This window comes from Lonchura striata, chromosome 3, assembly GCF_050655825.1.
Source record: "Lonchura striata isolate lonStrDom1 chromosome 3, ASM5065582v1, whole genome shotgun sequence".
Lineage (NCBI taxonomy): Eukaryota > Metazoa > Chordata > Aves > Passeriformes > Estrildidae > Lonchura > Lonchura striata.
Window position 1 is genome coordinate 109,960,674 of NC_140705.1, and position 15,927 is coordinate 109,976,600.

At 42.1% G+C, this 15,927-nt stretch overlaps 1 protein-coding gene across 4 annotated transcripts in view; it reads left to right on the top strand.

Moving 5' to 3' along the window:
* LOC144245985 (uncharacterized) overlaps positions 1-8,187 on the top strand; it is a 67,508-nt gene extending 59,321 nt beyond the window's left edge. Inside the window, exon 4 of one of the 4 annotated variants that reach the window (XM_085576105.1) lies at positions 812-8,187. In XM_085576105.1, coding sequence (XP_085432231.1) covers positions 812-825 — 14 coding nt within the window. In that variant the 3' untranslated portion in view covers positions 826-8,187. The remainder of the gene's footprint in view (positions 1-811) is intronic. The other 3 variants (XM_085576106.1, XM_085576103.1, XM_085576104.1) reach the window with 3 other exon arrangements.
* Positions 8,188-15,927: the final 7,740 nt, after the last annotated feature.

Sequence of the window (15,927 nt, forward strand, 5' to 3'; positions counted from 1 at the left end):
ACAGATCATTCCCAAGCTGTTTGATAATTATTTATCAGCCATCTCCATGACAGCCATCTGCATCAGCATCATCTGCATGACCAATGACAGCCCCAAAAGCAGGAAGGAGAGAAAGGAGTTAAGCTGTAGGCAGGAAAGGGAAGGCAGAAACCAAACAGCAAATAATTGGCACCTGGGCTCCATTGAAAACTAAAAGTGGAAAAAAATAGCTTAATTGAAAAATCTGCCTATTGTGTGTGACTGCAGCCTCCAAGGGGAAACAAACAAACCCATTCAAAGGAAGGAAAAAATAAAGGCAAAGAATTAAAAAATCCTGTGCAGTTGTGCAGAACTGGGGAGTTTAACACTTCCCAGTCTCAGACAGAAATATTTTTATAACCAAACCATCTCCCTTGTTAAAGCATTTAACAATTAGATAAATTGTTAGATTGAGTAATTTCTTAAGTCCTCCCAGCATCTTCCATCACTAGCTGGAGGTATGGGAGACTCACAGGGTAATGTTGGATGTGTTGAAAACTCTGGCTGTGGTGAGATGAGTTGGGGGATGATCCCTGATTTCTATTCATTTTCTTGGGTACTGTAAAAATATGGATCTCAGTTTTTCCTCTCACTTCAGTGTTCTTTGGGAGTTCTCGGTAGGTTTCCTAGACATGCTTGCAATATATTTCTAATTTTAATATTAACTTTCTCTAGACTTCAGTAGCTGCAGTAGGTTTCCATTGCACAGTAAGACAATCAGGGCTTTTTTGCTTCTCAAACCCTTTTGAGAATCTTTCTTTTTTTCAGCTTTCTTTTTTTTTTTTCTGCTCAGCAGTGAGTTGCTAAGAACCCATGAAAACAGACTGGAGAGTCTCATATATAACTGCTGGACCTGATCCATAATGAGGAGGGCTTACAGCACCAAGCTTGGGGCTCTCTGGTGTGCAGCACACATTCCTTTATTGGATTACCAGCGAGGTAACCCCTTATTTACAGAATTGCTGCTTTGATAAATATTGGGTAAGCTAGCCCAGTCCCAGCTTCTTTGGACAAGCAGCTTTTGAGATTTTGTTCCTAATAGTGCTGAGCAGATGCAAGGTGTAATTTTACTGAGTTATCATATCAGTTTGTATTTTGCACAGCACACAGGTGCTTCAAGCCAGTTGTTTGCCATAAGAAACACCACAACCTGGCAAGCATCACCTTGAGCACTGCAAGCTCTGGACTTTAGCAGGCAAAATGCTGTCTGCAGTGGGATGTGAGCCCCAAGTCCTCCAGGAGGTCAGTTCTTCCCATAATGCTACAGATCTCCCTTGTGCTCTTTGTTCTACCTCTTAATTTTTTTTATTTATCTGATTGCTGAATTGCTACTTGTGCACTTTTGGGAAGTTATGTTTGACTATGACTGCTTTGCAGAATTTTAAATCAGAGAACTATAGAAGGGTGTGGGCTGGAAGGGACCTTAACCAGATCCAAAAGTTCTGGTTCCATTCCTTCTGTCATGGGCAGGGACACCTTCCACTAGACAAGGTTGCTCAGACTTCTATCCAACCTGGCCTTGAACATTTCCAGAGGGTCTCCCCATGTTTAACCTTGCTGTTGAAAAAGTCTGCTGTGGGCAGTGTCAAAGGCTGAGGATGGAATTAATTTTAGGCTACTCATAGTTGAAACCAGAAGGCAGTCCCTTCCAAATTTCGCCAAAGGAACACAAGGATTTGGTTTCTCTGCTGTAAGGTATCTCCAGCAATGACTTCATTAGGCAGTAAATTGCCTTGTCATTTCTTTTCTGTAATTTTTTTGAAGGCACACTATTCTTAAAAATATTTTAATGTGCATTTACTGAAGCAGTTGTACTGGTTCTGAAGTTTTAGTGCCTGAAACAATGGTAGTGGAAGGTTTCTGTTATACTGAACTTCTCTAGCTGTGCCTGGAGCTGCTGCAGCATCTTGGTAACATTCAGGTTTTTGTCTTAATTCTGTTCTATAAAGCTTGCTAGCCTTAGTGCTGTAGTTTCAGGGGATCAGGAATCTCTTTGCAAATGCACCAAAGGGCTGCTGACCTTGAGGCACTAAAAAGTGCCTCAAACCCACATCTGAGCCCCAAAAATATTTTTACAATTCTGACCAGGGGTGGTGGTGGTGCTGCTAAATCCTTCTGCTTACATGGGACCTTTGTTGGTTTGAGTACTGCCCAGAAACTCAGAAGCTCTGCATCTCAGGTTTGATTTATATTTTGTCTTTTTTGGAAATATTTTACACAGTATCATTATATCTTGGAGTTATCTATGGTGCACCAAAGTTGCAGCACCTTGTGCATATTTTCCCTCTCTTTCTGGTGTAACAAACCCTTAATTGTGCTATAAAGAACAGCAGAACTCAAACAGCAGAGTCTTCTACCCCAAATGTTCTGCAGCTTGGGGTTGTGAATGGTAGTTCCCCAGGAGGTTACTGCTGGGGTCTCTCCTGCTCTGGGTGATGTCCTGATGGCTGGGCTGGATTGCTGGAGCTTTCTGTCATCTAAACAAGCTTCTAAAGGTGTCCTGCTTGTTTATTGGAGATGTCCATGCTGTTGAGATGCAGGTGTGGGAGCAGGGAATGAACACAAAGAGAGAAGAAATACAATTCCACAGAGAGGAGCTTGGCTAACTAGATGGCTGCACATCCAGTGAGCTAGTTGCTGGCAGTCCTACTCCAAGGGGACTTTTTCTCATCTACCTTTAACAGAAGGACAGGTACCAGAAATTTTACTCACTGCATTACAGAGTTAAGTCCTCTGCAGGTGATCAGTGTCCTTTGCAGACCAGCTCCACACCCTGCTCTCACAATACCATCTTTCACATTGTTAACAAAAATAATAGTGCCAGAGTGTCAGGAGTTCAGCTGTCTGGCTAAAAGCAACCTGCAGAGCTGTGGTGTATTCCTACCTTTTTACTCTGAGACTTTCAGCACTGTTGAATCATGAAAGCACAGCCAGCAGAGAGTGACAGAGCAAGGGCATCATGGAGCTGGTGCCTACAGAATTGAGGATTTAATGCCTGTTTGTGTAACAGACAGAATGGGTTCAAAATCAGGTCTGTTAACTACATATCTCCATTGTGAAGCTGGTCCATGTCTGAAAAGTGTGGAAGAATCCTCAGTGTGGAAGTGCAGGAGGGGCAGGGGCTGCAGTGCCTGGGCACAGCCGGAAGGACAAAGTGGTTTAGTTGCTGGCTGTAGCAACCACCTTCCCTATGCTTAACTCTGGTTGTACCTTCAGTCCTTTATCAGCCAAGGTTTTACCCTGATCTTCCAGAAAGGCACCCCATCAGGAGAATAATGGTATTAGAAAAGGCTTTTATTTAATTATATTTGAGCTTAAAGATTCCACAAGAAAAACAACTTCATAAATTCGCATTGACTTTGACGTCAGACACAGCCCCACCCCTGGTGCCACACCATGGAGCAGCTCCAACAGGGAACAGCCACCTCCTCAAGGAACAGAGCAGGAATGAGCTCAATGTGGAGGCAGCAATGGCACTGCCAGCAGCTGATTAATATTTCAGAGGACACAAGTGAGTGGTGACTTTGTGGCAAATCTTACCAGCCAATGTCCCACGTGCTCCTGTTTATCAGTAGCTCCTGTGATGTTTGTGCATCTGCTTCCTTTGCGAATCCTGTTCCTCTAAAAACAAAAATAAATGGGAAAATGCATCAATTTCCTATCACACTTATTTGCAATAAAGTAAGGGGTTCTCTGTTAGGAGGCAAGGTTGAGCACAGTGTGTGGCCTGAGCAGGTATTATTAATCTATTTGCTTACAGCTCTAGAAAGCAACATGGAGAGAATTAGGGTTGAGCTTATGGACAAAGCACACCACAGGGATGCTCAAGCCCCAAGAAAACACACATGCAGGAAGTTGAATTCAAACCCTTAAATTACATTTTAAAGAGAAGCCCGACGTTGCTAAGATGTAGAAATGCAAAAATAAGCACCCAAGCCACCTTAATTCTTCCCTGAATTAATGTTACAAGTGGATATGTTAATTTGCAATTTTTCTCTTTCATTAGTTAGTCTCCAACCAAATTGACTTAGTCATGGTTACTTATCTAATTAGTGAGGAAGGAAGAATTAGGGCTGTTGGCTTCAATCAGGAAATTAAAATAAAAGTGGTTTCCACCCTCAAATGTCTGAGAACCAGCTCTCTTTCCAGATTGTGGGGCCTGCTCGCTCTTACTCATTCCTCTCCCTGTATTATCCCTGATGTTCTCTCTTTTATGATACTTTCTGGCATGCTAGTACTTATTAGGGGAAAAAAAATGAAAAATTCATACACAGAGGATTCTGAGACATAAAATTATTATGGATAGCAATGCAATAGTTGTCTCTTCTTTTTTCTGCTTTTGGCACTTGCATGCTGAGGTTTAGGGAGCTGTTTTGTCTTTAGTGCATACAGTAGACAGGCAGAAAACTGATGCTGCCTGCATTGCTTCCCAGAGCATTTCAGTTTGCTCTGCTGTCCTCTTGGTGTGAAATGAAGGTCTGTTTGCTCTGCAAGGCCACTGTCTGGAGTGTGCCACTTCAAGGTGACCAGCTCTTACCCTCCCCAAGCACTCTGCCAGAGGGCCAGTCCATGCTGTCTGCATCAGAATTGGAGCTGAGGGCAAAAGATAATTAATTTAGTGGCGCTTAGGAAGGAGACAAGTCTGCAGTTTCTCATCTGCTGAAGTGAGACAATCAAGCTTCAAAAGCCTTTTTTTTTTCCCATATTCCCATATTTATATAATTCAGTCTGCTGTGTAAGTAGAAGAGCCCCTTGATAGTCAGAGAGCTGATTCCATTGGCTTTTGGACCAGTCAAGCACAAGATGAGTATTCAAAATTTTCTTGGCATGAGAAGGCAGGAGTCTCTGTCTACCTTGCAGTTCATCCCTATCCCTGGAAGTGTTCAAGGCCAAGTTGGATTGAGATCTGAGCAACCTGGTCTAGTGGAAGGGTCCCTGGCCATGGCAGGAGGATTGGAACCAGATGATCTTTCAGGTTCCTTCCAAATCAAACCAGTTCATGATTCTGTGCTCCCTGCACTGAAGCCTGTGGGCAGGAATGGAGCTCTCTTCCCTCAACCCCAAGAGGTTCAAACTGTTTCACTTTTCTGTTAGGCCTCATGAGATTTCCAAGTGCTCGTACAGTCCAAGTGCTGCTCCTGAATTTAGTGAGCACCGATGTGTTGGCATCCTTGGTCAGGGAGGCCCCAGCTCTTCTCCCAGCTCAGCTGGCTGGAGCCTGGTGCTAATAACTCCAAGGCTGTGAGTACAGGCCAGTCACTTAAGAGTTGGACTCACTGATGTTTGTGGGTCCCTTCCAACTCAGAATATTCTAAGAATCTGAAATCTCTTCTTGCCTCTTTTTGAATGCAGCTCAATCTAAGGCCATTTAAAGAAACTTCCTTTATGCTGGAAGAGAGAGTGGGCAAGTGATGTCTTCCCTGCTCTGTGCTGCTAAAGGCTATGCTCTCCCACTGTAGTTGATAAGGTTTGAGGAACAACTTAGACCTCAGTGCAGGAAAAAGGGCAGCCACTGCCTTTGACCTTTCATTGTTCTCCTCGAGGAGCTACAGCTGTGAGAATGAACAAGCTGGGCTATAGTATTTTCACAGCTGCTATTGACAGGGCTAATAAATGTGATTTTTAACTGCTTCCTGGGAAAAGTCAAAATGTGTTTCATACAGGATGTGATGCGCAAGCTGTGGTTTCCTTGAAAAACCCATGACCATAATATGTAAGTTAAACTTAACAATGGATTGTGAAACAGAAGAGTTTTATTTGTGGTTTAAGTGCAAATCTTCAGTACAGCTTCGATAAAGCTTCCTTTGCTCACAACCTATAAATAGCCTGACATTGGGAGCTAAGCAGGGAGTTTTAATTAAATAGAATTGTTTATAAAATCATCAAAAATATAATTTTGGGCATACTGATGCTCTCTGGCATTTTCTGCCATTGTCCTGGATCTCAGTAATCTTTAAGCTTAAAAAATTTTAAGATACTTCTGACAGAAACATGGAAAGACATGTAACTAATTTTCTATGTATTTCAGGTGGGACACACCATATTATAATTATATAGTGGGAAAATAGATTGGAATGCAGGCCTTGACATGCCAGAAAAACTTTTGTGAGGAATTATGTCTGTCCTGGTTTCACCTAGGGTAGAGTTTATTTCTTCTCAGGTAGGTCCAAGATACAAATAAATGGCATTTTTACATATGAGGAAACATTTCTGTTGAATGTAAGTTTGGCTTTTTTTTCCCAAATTTCTGTGGGACCATGCTCTTTACCATGCAGGCTGCCAGAGGCTGAGTAGCCCAGTGCCATGCTTAGAAAAGCCTTTCCAGTGGTAACATTCTTCCACCTGCCAACATGGAAAAAAAATCCCATTTTTTGCTACTAGGAGAATTGAAAATCACTGTTAGCTTTTACTGTCTGGGGCTCAGCTATAGCAAAATGTGAGCCAAAATCTCTGCAAGTGTACAGCAGTGCAGCTGCTCTGGCTGGAGGGTGCTCCAGCCAGCTGAGCCAGATGGGACACATTGCTTATTTGATCAAATTAAAAGATATTTGTCAGAATCTGAGGTATTGATGATTCCGAGATTGTAGAAAGTCTCTGTCTGTCAGCCCCGCTGCCAAAGCAGAAGCCATAATTGGTCTGTGCTGGTTTCCAGGTTGTTTATTCTGTTAATCTCTAACATGTTCTGCTGCCCTGCCCAGCTCTGTCCTGCAGGGCAGTGTGTGGGGCTCTGCCCTCAGTGGGATGTTACAAACATTAAATACCAGAAACTCCCTGGGCTGGATTTACAAGAACGTGCCAATATCTGTCACCTACATTGGACAGTGTGTCCCCAGCCTGAACCAACAGAAAAATGCCAACACCACAGTGAAACATGGAGGGCATGAAGAAGGAGAAAAAGGACAAGGCACACCCAATTTCCTCCATCTTGTCCCCTTTGGACTCCTAATCTAGAATCCTAAAATTTTACTTTTGCACCCGTGCCACACTTCATTATTACTTATATCAAACACTCAGAGCTTGTAATTCATCCTGTAAGATTGAAAACTCTTTTCCATGGACAGAGATTACAGACAGTGTCTCTGGGGGCTCTGTCCAGGGGGGTTCCTGACCCCTTCCAGGGTCCCAGACCTTCCAGGGCAGCCAGAGGGATGCCCTGGATTCCCACAGATATTTGCATCTCACACCAATTCTGATGAAGATGTTTGCAAACAGGAGTATTAAGGATGATAAAAGTAATGCATACAGACACTTATTATTAAGTAATAAATTATGCTTGTGTTACCAGAACACTACCCTCAGGCTGAAGATGACCCCAAGACCTGTCCTGCTCCCAGTGAGATAAAATAGAGCTGATATTTGTGTGGTGTGAGCAATGATCACCCTAAGAACTGAGAGAGACCCCTAGCAAAAAGCCTGCCCTATCTCCTCCAGGGGTTTCCAGTCCTGTAAAAACCTGGGAGCACACTGGTTATGGGTACCAGGCAGAGCAAGAGATGGAAGACTGTCCTGACTGAGGAGGGATGTCCTCTGTGGGTATCAGTCCAACCAGAGTCTGTGGGGATCCTGGGATCCTTATTCCCACAGTTTCTCATGCACCTGCAGTAAACCATCTCAATTTCTCCCACTAAACCCAGATAAGCAAACTGGACTTTTCATCATATCCTTGAAACATCAAATAAAAATTGGAATCTATCTGTCTGCAGGTGATGAGTACAATTCTATTCCCCTGCTTGTTCTGTGTTTTGACTTTTTTTTTTTTTTCCTAAAGGAAAAAGCATCTTTCATTACAGAAAAGCCTGTCCTTCATTTAGGGAAGCCAGCAACTCTCAGAAGAGGAAAGCTGAAGATTGACAGAGGAAAAGCACAGTAAAAATGCTCCCAGAACATTTTACAAAAAAGATAATCTTAAGATGTTGACCTCTTAGAGAAATGTGTATAATCAAAGAAAAAAACAGCAATAAAATGTCCTTGTTACTCCCTAAATGGAAGAATTGTATACGTTGCAAGGTATCCTATGTGAGAGCCTGCAGTTATATTTTTCTTGTGATTTTTCCTTCAGAACAAGAAATCTGGCATGTTTAGAGGTTGGTCCCCTCATTTCTGAACCTCCTGATCTTTTTTTCTCTCATCTCCCTGGCCATATTCTGATCTGGTTTTATCAAATTACTTTGGCTTGATAATTTGCAACTGAATGGTGTAGTTGTATTAAAATTCTGACCATGAGAAACCACACATGGCATCATTTTAAACCAAATTACTTAAAATAATAATAATAATAATAATGATAATGATGATAATAATAATAATAATAATAATAATAATAATAATAATAATGATGATGATGATGATGATGATGATTTGTTCCATCTCTTCTCCTTGAGTTCTTATAGTCTTTGAATTTTTCCTCCTTTAATATTCTGTCTATATTCCTGTTTTCTTCTAGACCCTGCTGTTCAGCTATTACTGAAACATCGTCTTCAAAAACACCGAGTGGGGAAATGTTGATTTGTTTTGATCTCAGGGGAAATAATGTAACTCAGTGACAAGCCCACCAGCAGCAACTCTTAATACACAGCAAGACAGCTCACAGAGAAATCACCTTGCTCTTGGGCTGCATACATGTATTTAATTGCATTTAATTCTTGAGTGCTGGTGTAACTCAGTCATAAATAATTGGGAGTTTTGGTTCACTGGCTGAACCAGAGAAGACTGTAGGAAAAAAAAGTCCCCATAAGCCAAATAATAATTTTCAGGTTCATTAATCCTCTTTGTTACATGGCCTTTTAAAACAAATGTTGTGGTTTTTCTTATGAAATGGACAAGAAAGGTGGTTGTCCCTCTTTCCCCCAAGCAGGGGCTGGTGGCAGCACCACCCACCACATATTGGTGGTGCTATGGCAGGACCATCACACTCAAAGCATTTTCCATCCAGTGGCTTCCCAAACCAGGAGGAGGGAAGAGGGGAACAGAGAGTGGAGGACAGGTCAGCAAGTTCAGGGACCACAGAGATGAGATTAACCTTGTTCTAAGGTATGAAGATACAGTATGATATTAACAAATGATATTAAGAAATAATATTAACAGAAGAACTCTGTGGTGCCGGAACACAATAACCAATACAAGAATAAAAATATGAACAAGAAAGACATTGAGGACGTGCTAGAGCATGTTCACAGAAGGGCAACAAAGCTGGTGAAAGGTCTGGAGCACAAATTTTGTGGGGAGAAGCTGAAGGAGATGAGGGTGAGCCCCTGGAGAAAAGGATGTCCAGGGGGGAACCTTCATCACTCTACAACTGCCTGAAAATGATTCTGCCTCTTCTCCCAGGTAACAAGTGATAGGACAAGAGGAAATGGCCTCAAGTTGTACCAGGGGAGGATAAGATTGTATATTAGGAAACATTTCTTCACCAAAGGGGTTTCTAAGCATAAAACACACTACTCAGGGGAGTGATGGAGTCACCATCCCTGGAGGGATTTAAAAGACGTATAGATGTGGAGCTTGGGAACGCAGTTTAGTGGTGGGCTTGGCCATATTAGGTTAGTGGTTGGCCTTTATAATCATGAAGGTCTTTTTTAACCTAAATGATTCATGATTCTATGAATAAAAAATGCCTTGATTTTAATTAATGAGTTTTTTCGAGTCATGCAAAAATATTTTAAAAATATGTCCTCAATTACCATAATCTTTTTTATTTTCTTTTATTTTTCTTTATTTTTTAATTAGTTTTTGCTATACTAATCATTGCATTTGTCCATTTTCATCAAATAAAGTCAAACTAATGACAGCCACATGGTCACCAGTCTCAAGATGCCTCACTCAGGGCTAATCCATCCCTCTTGCACAGAATCAAGGAGCAGAGGGAGCCCGTTCTCTTCCCCCAGGCACTGAAAAGATGGAATTAAAAACCACAAATTTCCTCAGCAGCAGGCAAAGCCAGTGACTATCACAACTACCAGCCCTCCCCATGGAGCTGAGGTTGAACTACCCACCCATTGATACACTGTCATCAAAAAATATGCAAAGGGATGGATGGGGAAGAGTGAGTGGATATCTCTGGTGGACAAACAAGGCACATGTGATCTCCAGTCACTTTGCAGGATGTTAAGATTCACCCATACCCCCTCCCACACGCTGTGTAGATGCTGTGTGCACCCTCTTGCACACCCTCTGTCTCCTGCTTGGTCCATAGCCCACATGCAGAAAATTACCAAGTGTGAGATTTCTGCACAAGTTTTTGCTCTGCAATAAAATACTTGATCTGATGTTTCTGGCAGCTCCTGATAATACAGGAGTATTAATAATTACAGCACTGTATTTAAGAAGAGTTGGGTCAAACTTGTTGTGATCACTTGAATGATGCTTGAAATAATTTACAGGGTGCACCCATTGTAAGCTGGGATAATTAGGGCTACTTCTATTAACACTCTGCCCTTCCTTATTGCTGGTTTAATATCCTCAAACAGTTTTACATCCTACTCTTCATCTTGCCTTGGGGCTTTGCAGTAAAATTCAATAATCATTTTCCTGTCTAGTTTTTCCATTAAGCACCAGCTTATTTCATCATCAGGACTCAGAAGCAAGTTAAGCTTCTGTGGGCTGGACCAGCCAGAAACTGGGAAAACTTGTGCAGCTCTTTCATCACATCCTCCAAGCAGCTGCTTGCAGAGACCCTCCCAGTTATTAAAGAGTATTTCTGAGGACCTTGAGGCAGGCTTGAACAGCCACAGATTTTGGGAGGCATTACTCAACAGGGACTGGAGAATATATTTTAATTCTCTATGTTTCCAAGGTCAGGGGGAAAACCACAGGTGTGCTTCAACCCATGCTTATCTGGAAAATCTCAGGTTCCCATCTTCCCTTTTTTGATGAAAAGCTCTGCTAGAAAAAAAAAAATAACATGACCACAGATTGGGTCCCTTAATCGTGGCAACAACAAAAAACATGTCTCATCTTTTTATGTGTATTTTTTTACTGATGGAAGCAGAAATTTGTTCACCTATCGTGCAGACAATGGAGTCTCTCTGTAGTTCGGATGGTTGAGACAAAGTTTCAAGTTAAGCGTAGATTTCCTCCATGCTTTTTAGTCTCTGGGGACAACATAAGGACTCACTCTGAGACAAACTTTGAACTCTGTCTCCAAAAGACAATGCTGAAAAAGAGCTTTTTTGGGTTTTGGACCCTTTGACTTTCACCAAACACCTTAGTCTGGCATGTTTGAGAAGTGCAGATGCATCTGAAATTACTACAGGGACTTCAGCTCTTTCTCAAGCTCTCTAGCTTTGGCTAAAGACAGGAGGAATTAATCTTCATGCTGTCTAAAAGCAATTATTACTAGCAAGGCAGTGATGGGATTTTCTATGATGTCAGGTTAAGCTGACCATCTCTATTAGCAGCCAGCATTGGGACAGCTCCTGCCAGGCTTTGTTCCATGTCTGAAACTGTTTTACAAGTCACAGTGGCCAACACTTCCACATCCAGAAACCAGAAGTGGCGCTGCACTCACCAAATAGAGAGGCAACACCTCTGGCTGCCACAGGTATCATTGACCCTCCTGAAATAGATGAGAAAAGGTTAAAAAGCACCTGGACTGTTGTACTGGGAGCTTAAGGATGACGTATTCCAGCTATAAAGGCTGCAGGAGAAGCACAAGCTCTTGTAAAGGGGTCTGGGAGCTTGATACAGAAATTGTCTGGTGGAAAAGGCCTTGTGAGAACTGACTGTGTTAATGAAAGTAAGTGATTTTCTTGGGGATGGGGAAGAGCTAAGTGTGTGTGGTAAGAGAAGCTGGACAGTCCTTGATAGGAGATGTCAGCACTCACAGAGGAGTCAACATCCCGCTGCTAATAATATAATACTTTCCTCCCTTGTGATGGGCACTGGTACCAATTTGTCCATATATTTTCATTTTGGAAAGGTTAATGACCATTTGGTTAAGCCTGAAAGGGTTTCTGCCCCGACTCTTAGCAGGAGGGCAAGGCTGGGAAAGATGAGAAAAAATCTGTGTTCACACACTAGACTGGAAATCTTCTAGCTGCACTTTCACAGCCTGTGTGACCTGACCTCATGGGTCAAGGGGCAGACAAAATTCAACACCATCTGCTATTAGTTAGTTAATACTTAACCAAAAAATTGGGGTCAGCAGCCTCAATGAGCTTCAGCTGGAGCTGGAGATAATAGATTTGGCTTTGAGAGGCATCCGATGCCTGGATCAACCCAGGGGATGTCATAACCCCACTGAGGATATTTGGGATGTACTGAGCTGATCCCCCTGGCTCTGCTTCATAGAAATGTCCTGTGGCCTTGGGATGTCGATGCATCTCCCTCCAGCTGGTCCCAGTTTGGGTGCCCAGTTTCTAGCCCAGATAGCTGCAAAACACCTGGGTGCTTAGCCATGTGCTGCAAGGATCTCATCCTGCCTGCCAAAAGCACCAGCAGCTGTACAGGCAAATTTTACAAGTCAGGTGTTTGTCTTTGACAGGCAACTCTTCATATCTTTATGACTAGACATTATTGTATTGTTCTTTCATTTGATAACTGCTCCAGTAATGGCTTCCATTTGCAGTAAATCTTGTGTGCTTTTCCCCCTATTAAGCATAAGACAATAACCTTTGTGGGAGGCTATACACAGAAATTCAGTGAAGCTTGAGAATGGGGAGGAGGGGAGATGTGGTTTTAGCAAAGTGTCTGGTAGGAAGAAGCTTCTGGAGGAAATAATTATACCCTGGAGCACTGAGAAGAACCTACCCAGCATGCAAGTTCAACTGGAAAATGAATATTTAAATGGCTCTTCAAGTTAGTAAGTCTTTGGAAAGCACTGCTCTGACGTTCCCCCCCTTGCACAGCCCCCTGAATATCAGGCTAGCCCAGAGGTCTGAGGCTGGGAGGGGAGGAATATCAGGAGATGGCAAAGATTTCCAAAAGAGGCTCTTACCCCAAAATACGTTGGTTCAGCTTCTTTGTTCTGTGGTGTCCATGGGGAGAGAGGGGCAAAAGAGGATGAACAGGAAATGTCAGGGGTCTGTATAGACTTTGGACAGGGTGGGCTTCCCTGGCTCTCTGCCAACCCCGTTGGGGCAGGAGGGAGGGGTCCAGGGTTATCTGATCAGAGTCACAGGGTCCCGGGGACAGGGGAAATAGAGTGCCCATGAGCTCACTGTAACACTGCTCAAAACCTGGAAAATAGACCCACGGCACAAGAACAGATGAGTCCGAATGTGACTCAATGCAAATACCTGGCTTTTTTCCACCAACACCACGGAGCAGAACCTATCCCAATTAAATGGCTCTGGAAACACCAGCTAAAATCCTTTGATCAGACTCCTCAACACGTTGAGGAGCATTGAGTTTTACCTTCTCTGGTAGTGCAGCCCTTGGTTTGCCACTGGCAATGCTGGAACTTGTTCAGGAACCTAGGCTGGGATGAGGCAAAACCCCAAAGCTGGGGAGTGTTCCAAAGGCCTTCTCTGCAGCTGCTCTTGGGCTATGGCTCACCTTCCTCCTGGGCTGTATATAAAGGTTTTATATACACAGCCACCCCGGAGGGTGAGAGCACAAGGAGAGAACAAACACTCAGCAGCACTGTGAGCTTGGCACTTTAACTCCTCTGCTGGAAGATGGTTTTGGTGCCCCAGTTCTGCAGCTCTGAGCAGACGTGGCTTATCTGGTGGTTCATTTGCTCTGGAGTTGAGCTGAAACTTGTCAGCAGACTGCAGTGCTTGGAAGTAAAGGCATCCCTGAGAAACACAGTGAGGTGTGCTAACCCAGACAGAAAAGCCAACAAGGTGGTGGTGACTGCAATTCCGTGTTGATACTGGTATTAAACCAGGGCCTGGGGCTCTTTAGGGGAAGCTAGGGCAGTCATGGTGCAAACCACTGTGCACAGCAAAAAAAGACTGGGCTGGAAATGCAGGAGGAGCACAAAAAAAAAATCAAAACAAATGTTACTGAGTGGAGTCCCCAATTTGGGCCCCCCTAACTGCCCCTCAATCAGAAATGTATGTGCAGAAAAAATTATAGAACCACAGAAAGGCTTGAGTTGGAAGGGACCTTAAAGATGATCTAGTTCCAGAACTTCACCTTTTAACTCCTGTGTATGCTGGAATTAAAGCCAGAATATGTTTTCCTACTATGGGATTTTGAATTCAGACTACAGAATAATCTCCTCTAACCTGGAGGAAAAGCTTCTCCCCACAACTGCCCATCTCAATTACCCCCATTGCAAAAGGGCCTTTTACCTTCAGCCTTCAAAAAAGATGGAAAATTGCAGTGTTTTCCTACAGTGTGTTTAAGTTCACTTCAGACAATGATTATTTTGTTGGCTTCCCAGGACCCAATTAAATGATTGTTTACACACTGCAGTTTAAAGTGTGTCCTTTGCTGGTAAAATCCATAACAGCTATAAAGTGTAATGTGTGTGTGTGTGTACAGTCATTATTGTTGCTGTTTGGTTTCTTCTCTATTTTAATAGTTAAAATATTAAAATGGGAAAAGGAAAGTGCTGATTATCCACAAATATGCCTAATTCCACATAGTGAAGTTATCTGCTAGAATAATGTGTATATAATATAGGCAATGAGTGTTCATGGGAGACTAAAGCTGGAACACAGCAGCAATTCCAGAAATAATTGTTTCTTCAGAGAGAAAATAATAATAAAAAAAAAAAAACCCAAACTTGCCCTAAAGCTTCAAGCAACGCCTTATACTATGCTTTTAAAAATAAATGCTAGCAATGCATTTTAATTTCCCCTGTGTCTACATACACTGGCATGATGAGAAATCCCTTATTTATATGATAAATCCTGGATAATCCTGGGTGCTGGTCCCGAAAATGCTCCATCCCTCTTCATTATTTTTTCAGCAGCACGAAAATAAAATGTTTTGGTGTTTGGGGTTGGGTTTTTAGTTTTTTGGTTTTTTTTTCTTTTAACCAAGCCACCCTATCAGCAGCAGGATAGGACCAGCTCCTGCAAGGAAGGGTGTATGTCACTAATTTCTTCTTGTAAGATTGCATTTATTTGGGAAAAAAAAAAAAAAATATGATGGGGAAGGGTGTTTCTTCCCTCTGGCTGCCTGTTGTTTGCCCTGGGATGAAATGTGGCTGCAGCTGCCTGAGGAGTTTCTCCTGTGAGCTGCTGGGTTTGGAGATTATTTGTTTGGGTTTTGTTTTGTCTGTTTGTTTGGGGGGTTTATTTGTTTGGGTTTTTTTGGGGGTTTTTTGTGTTTTTCTTGTTTTGTTTTGTTTTGTTTTGTTTTTGCTTGGAGGTTGTGAATAACAGTGGATGAACAAACACAAAGATTTCAACTACCAATCATTTTTCCTTATAACTTTTAAAAATGTAACAAAGCTGCTGTCTTTGGAAGAGTGAGCTCTCTTCTTCAGAGATATTGGTGCATATACAGAAAAACAGATCACTTTTTTCTTAGAGGGCAAATCCTCAAACAGGTTAGTTGCAATAAGCCATAAATATCCTTGAACTTTCATGAGATTCCTAATTTTAAAAAATGTCACTTCTAATTTATTTTGTTTTAAAAAAAGATGTTGTTAGTTGTCTCCCAACTCATCTCTTCTCATATGCACAGCATGAATATGCTTCAATTCAGGCACTAACAGAATTTTTAATTAAAAAAAAAAGGATTTGACTTTTTGGAAAAGTTATAAATACATATTATAATATTGGCTTTTCACAAATATTAAAATGGATGCTGTATGTATAATGTTAAAGAAACTTTGCTATAAAGATACAGGTTTTTAATTTCTTTTGTTAACTACACTTAGACATAGCAGTGAAATAACTGATATAGTATGCTTGTGTTAAAATATCTTGTTTGTTTGGGATAACAGTCATATGATGGAGACCCCTGCTATGACATGCCAATTATTACCACCCACTGTCTGTAGAAAATACA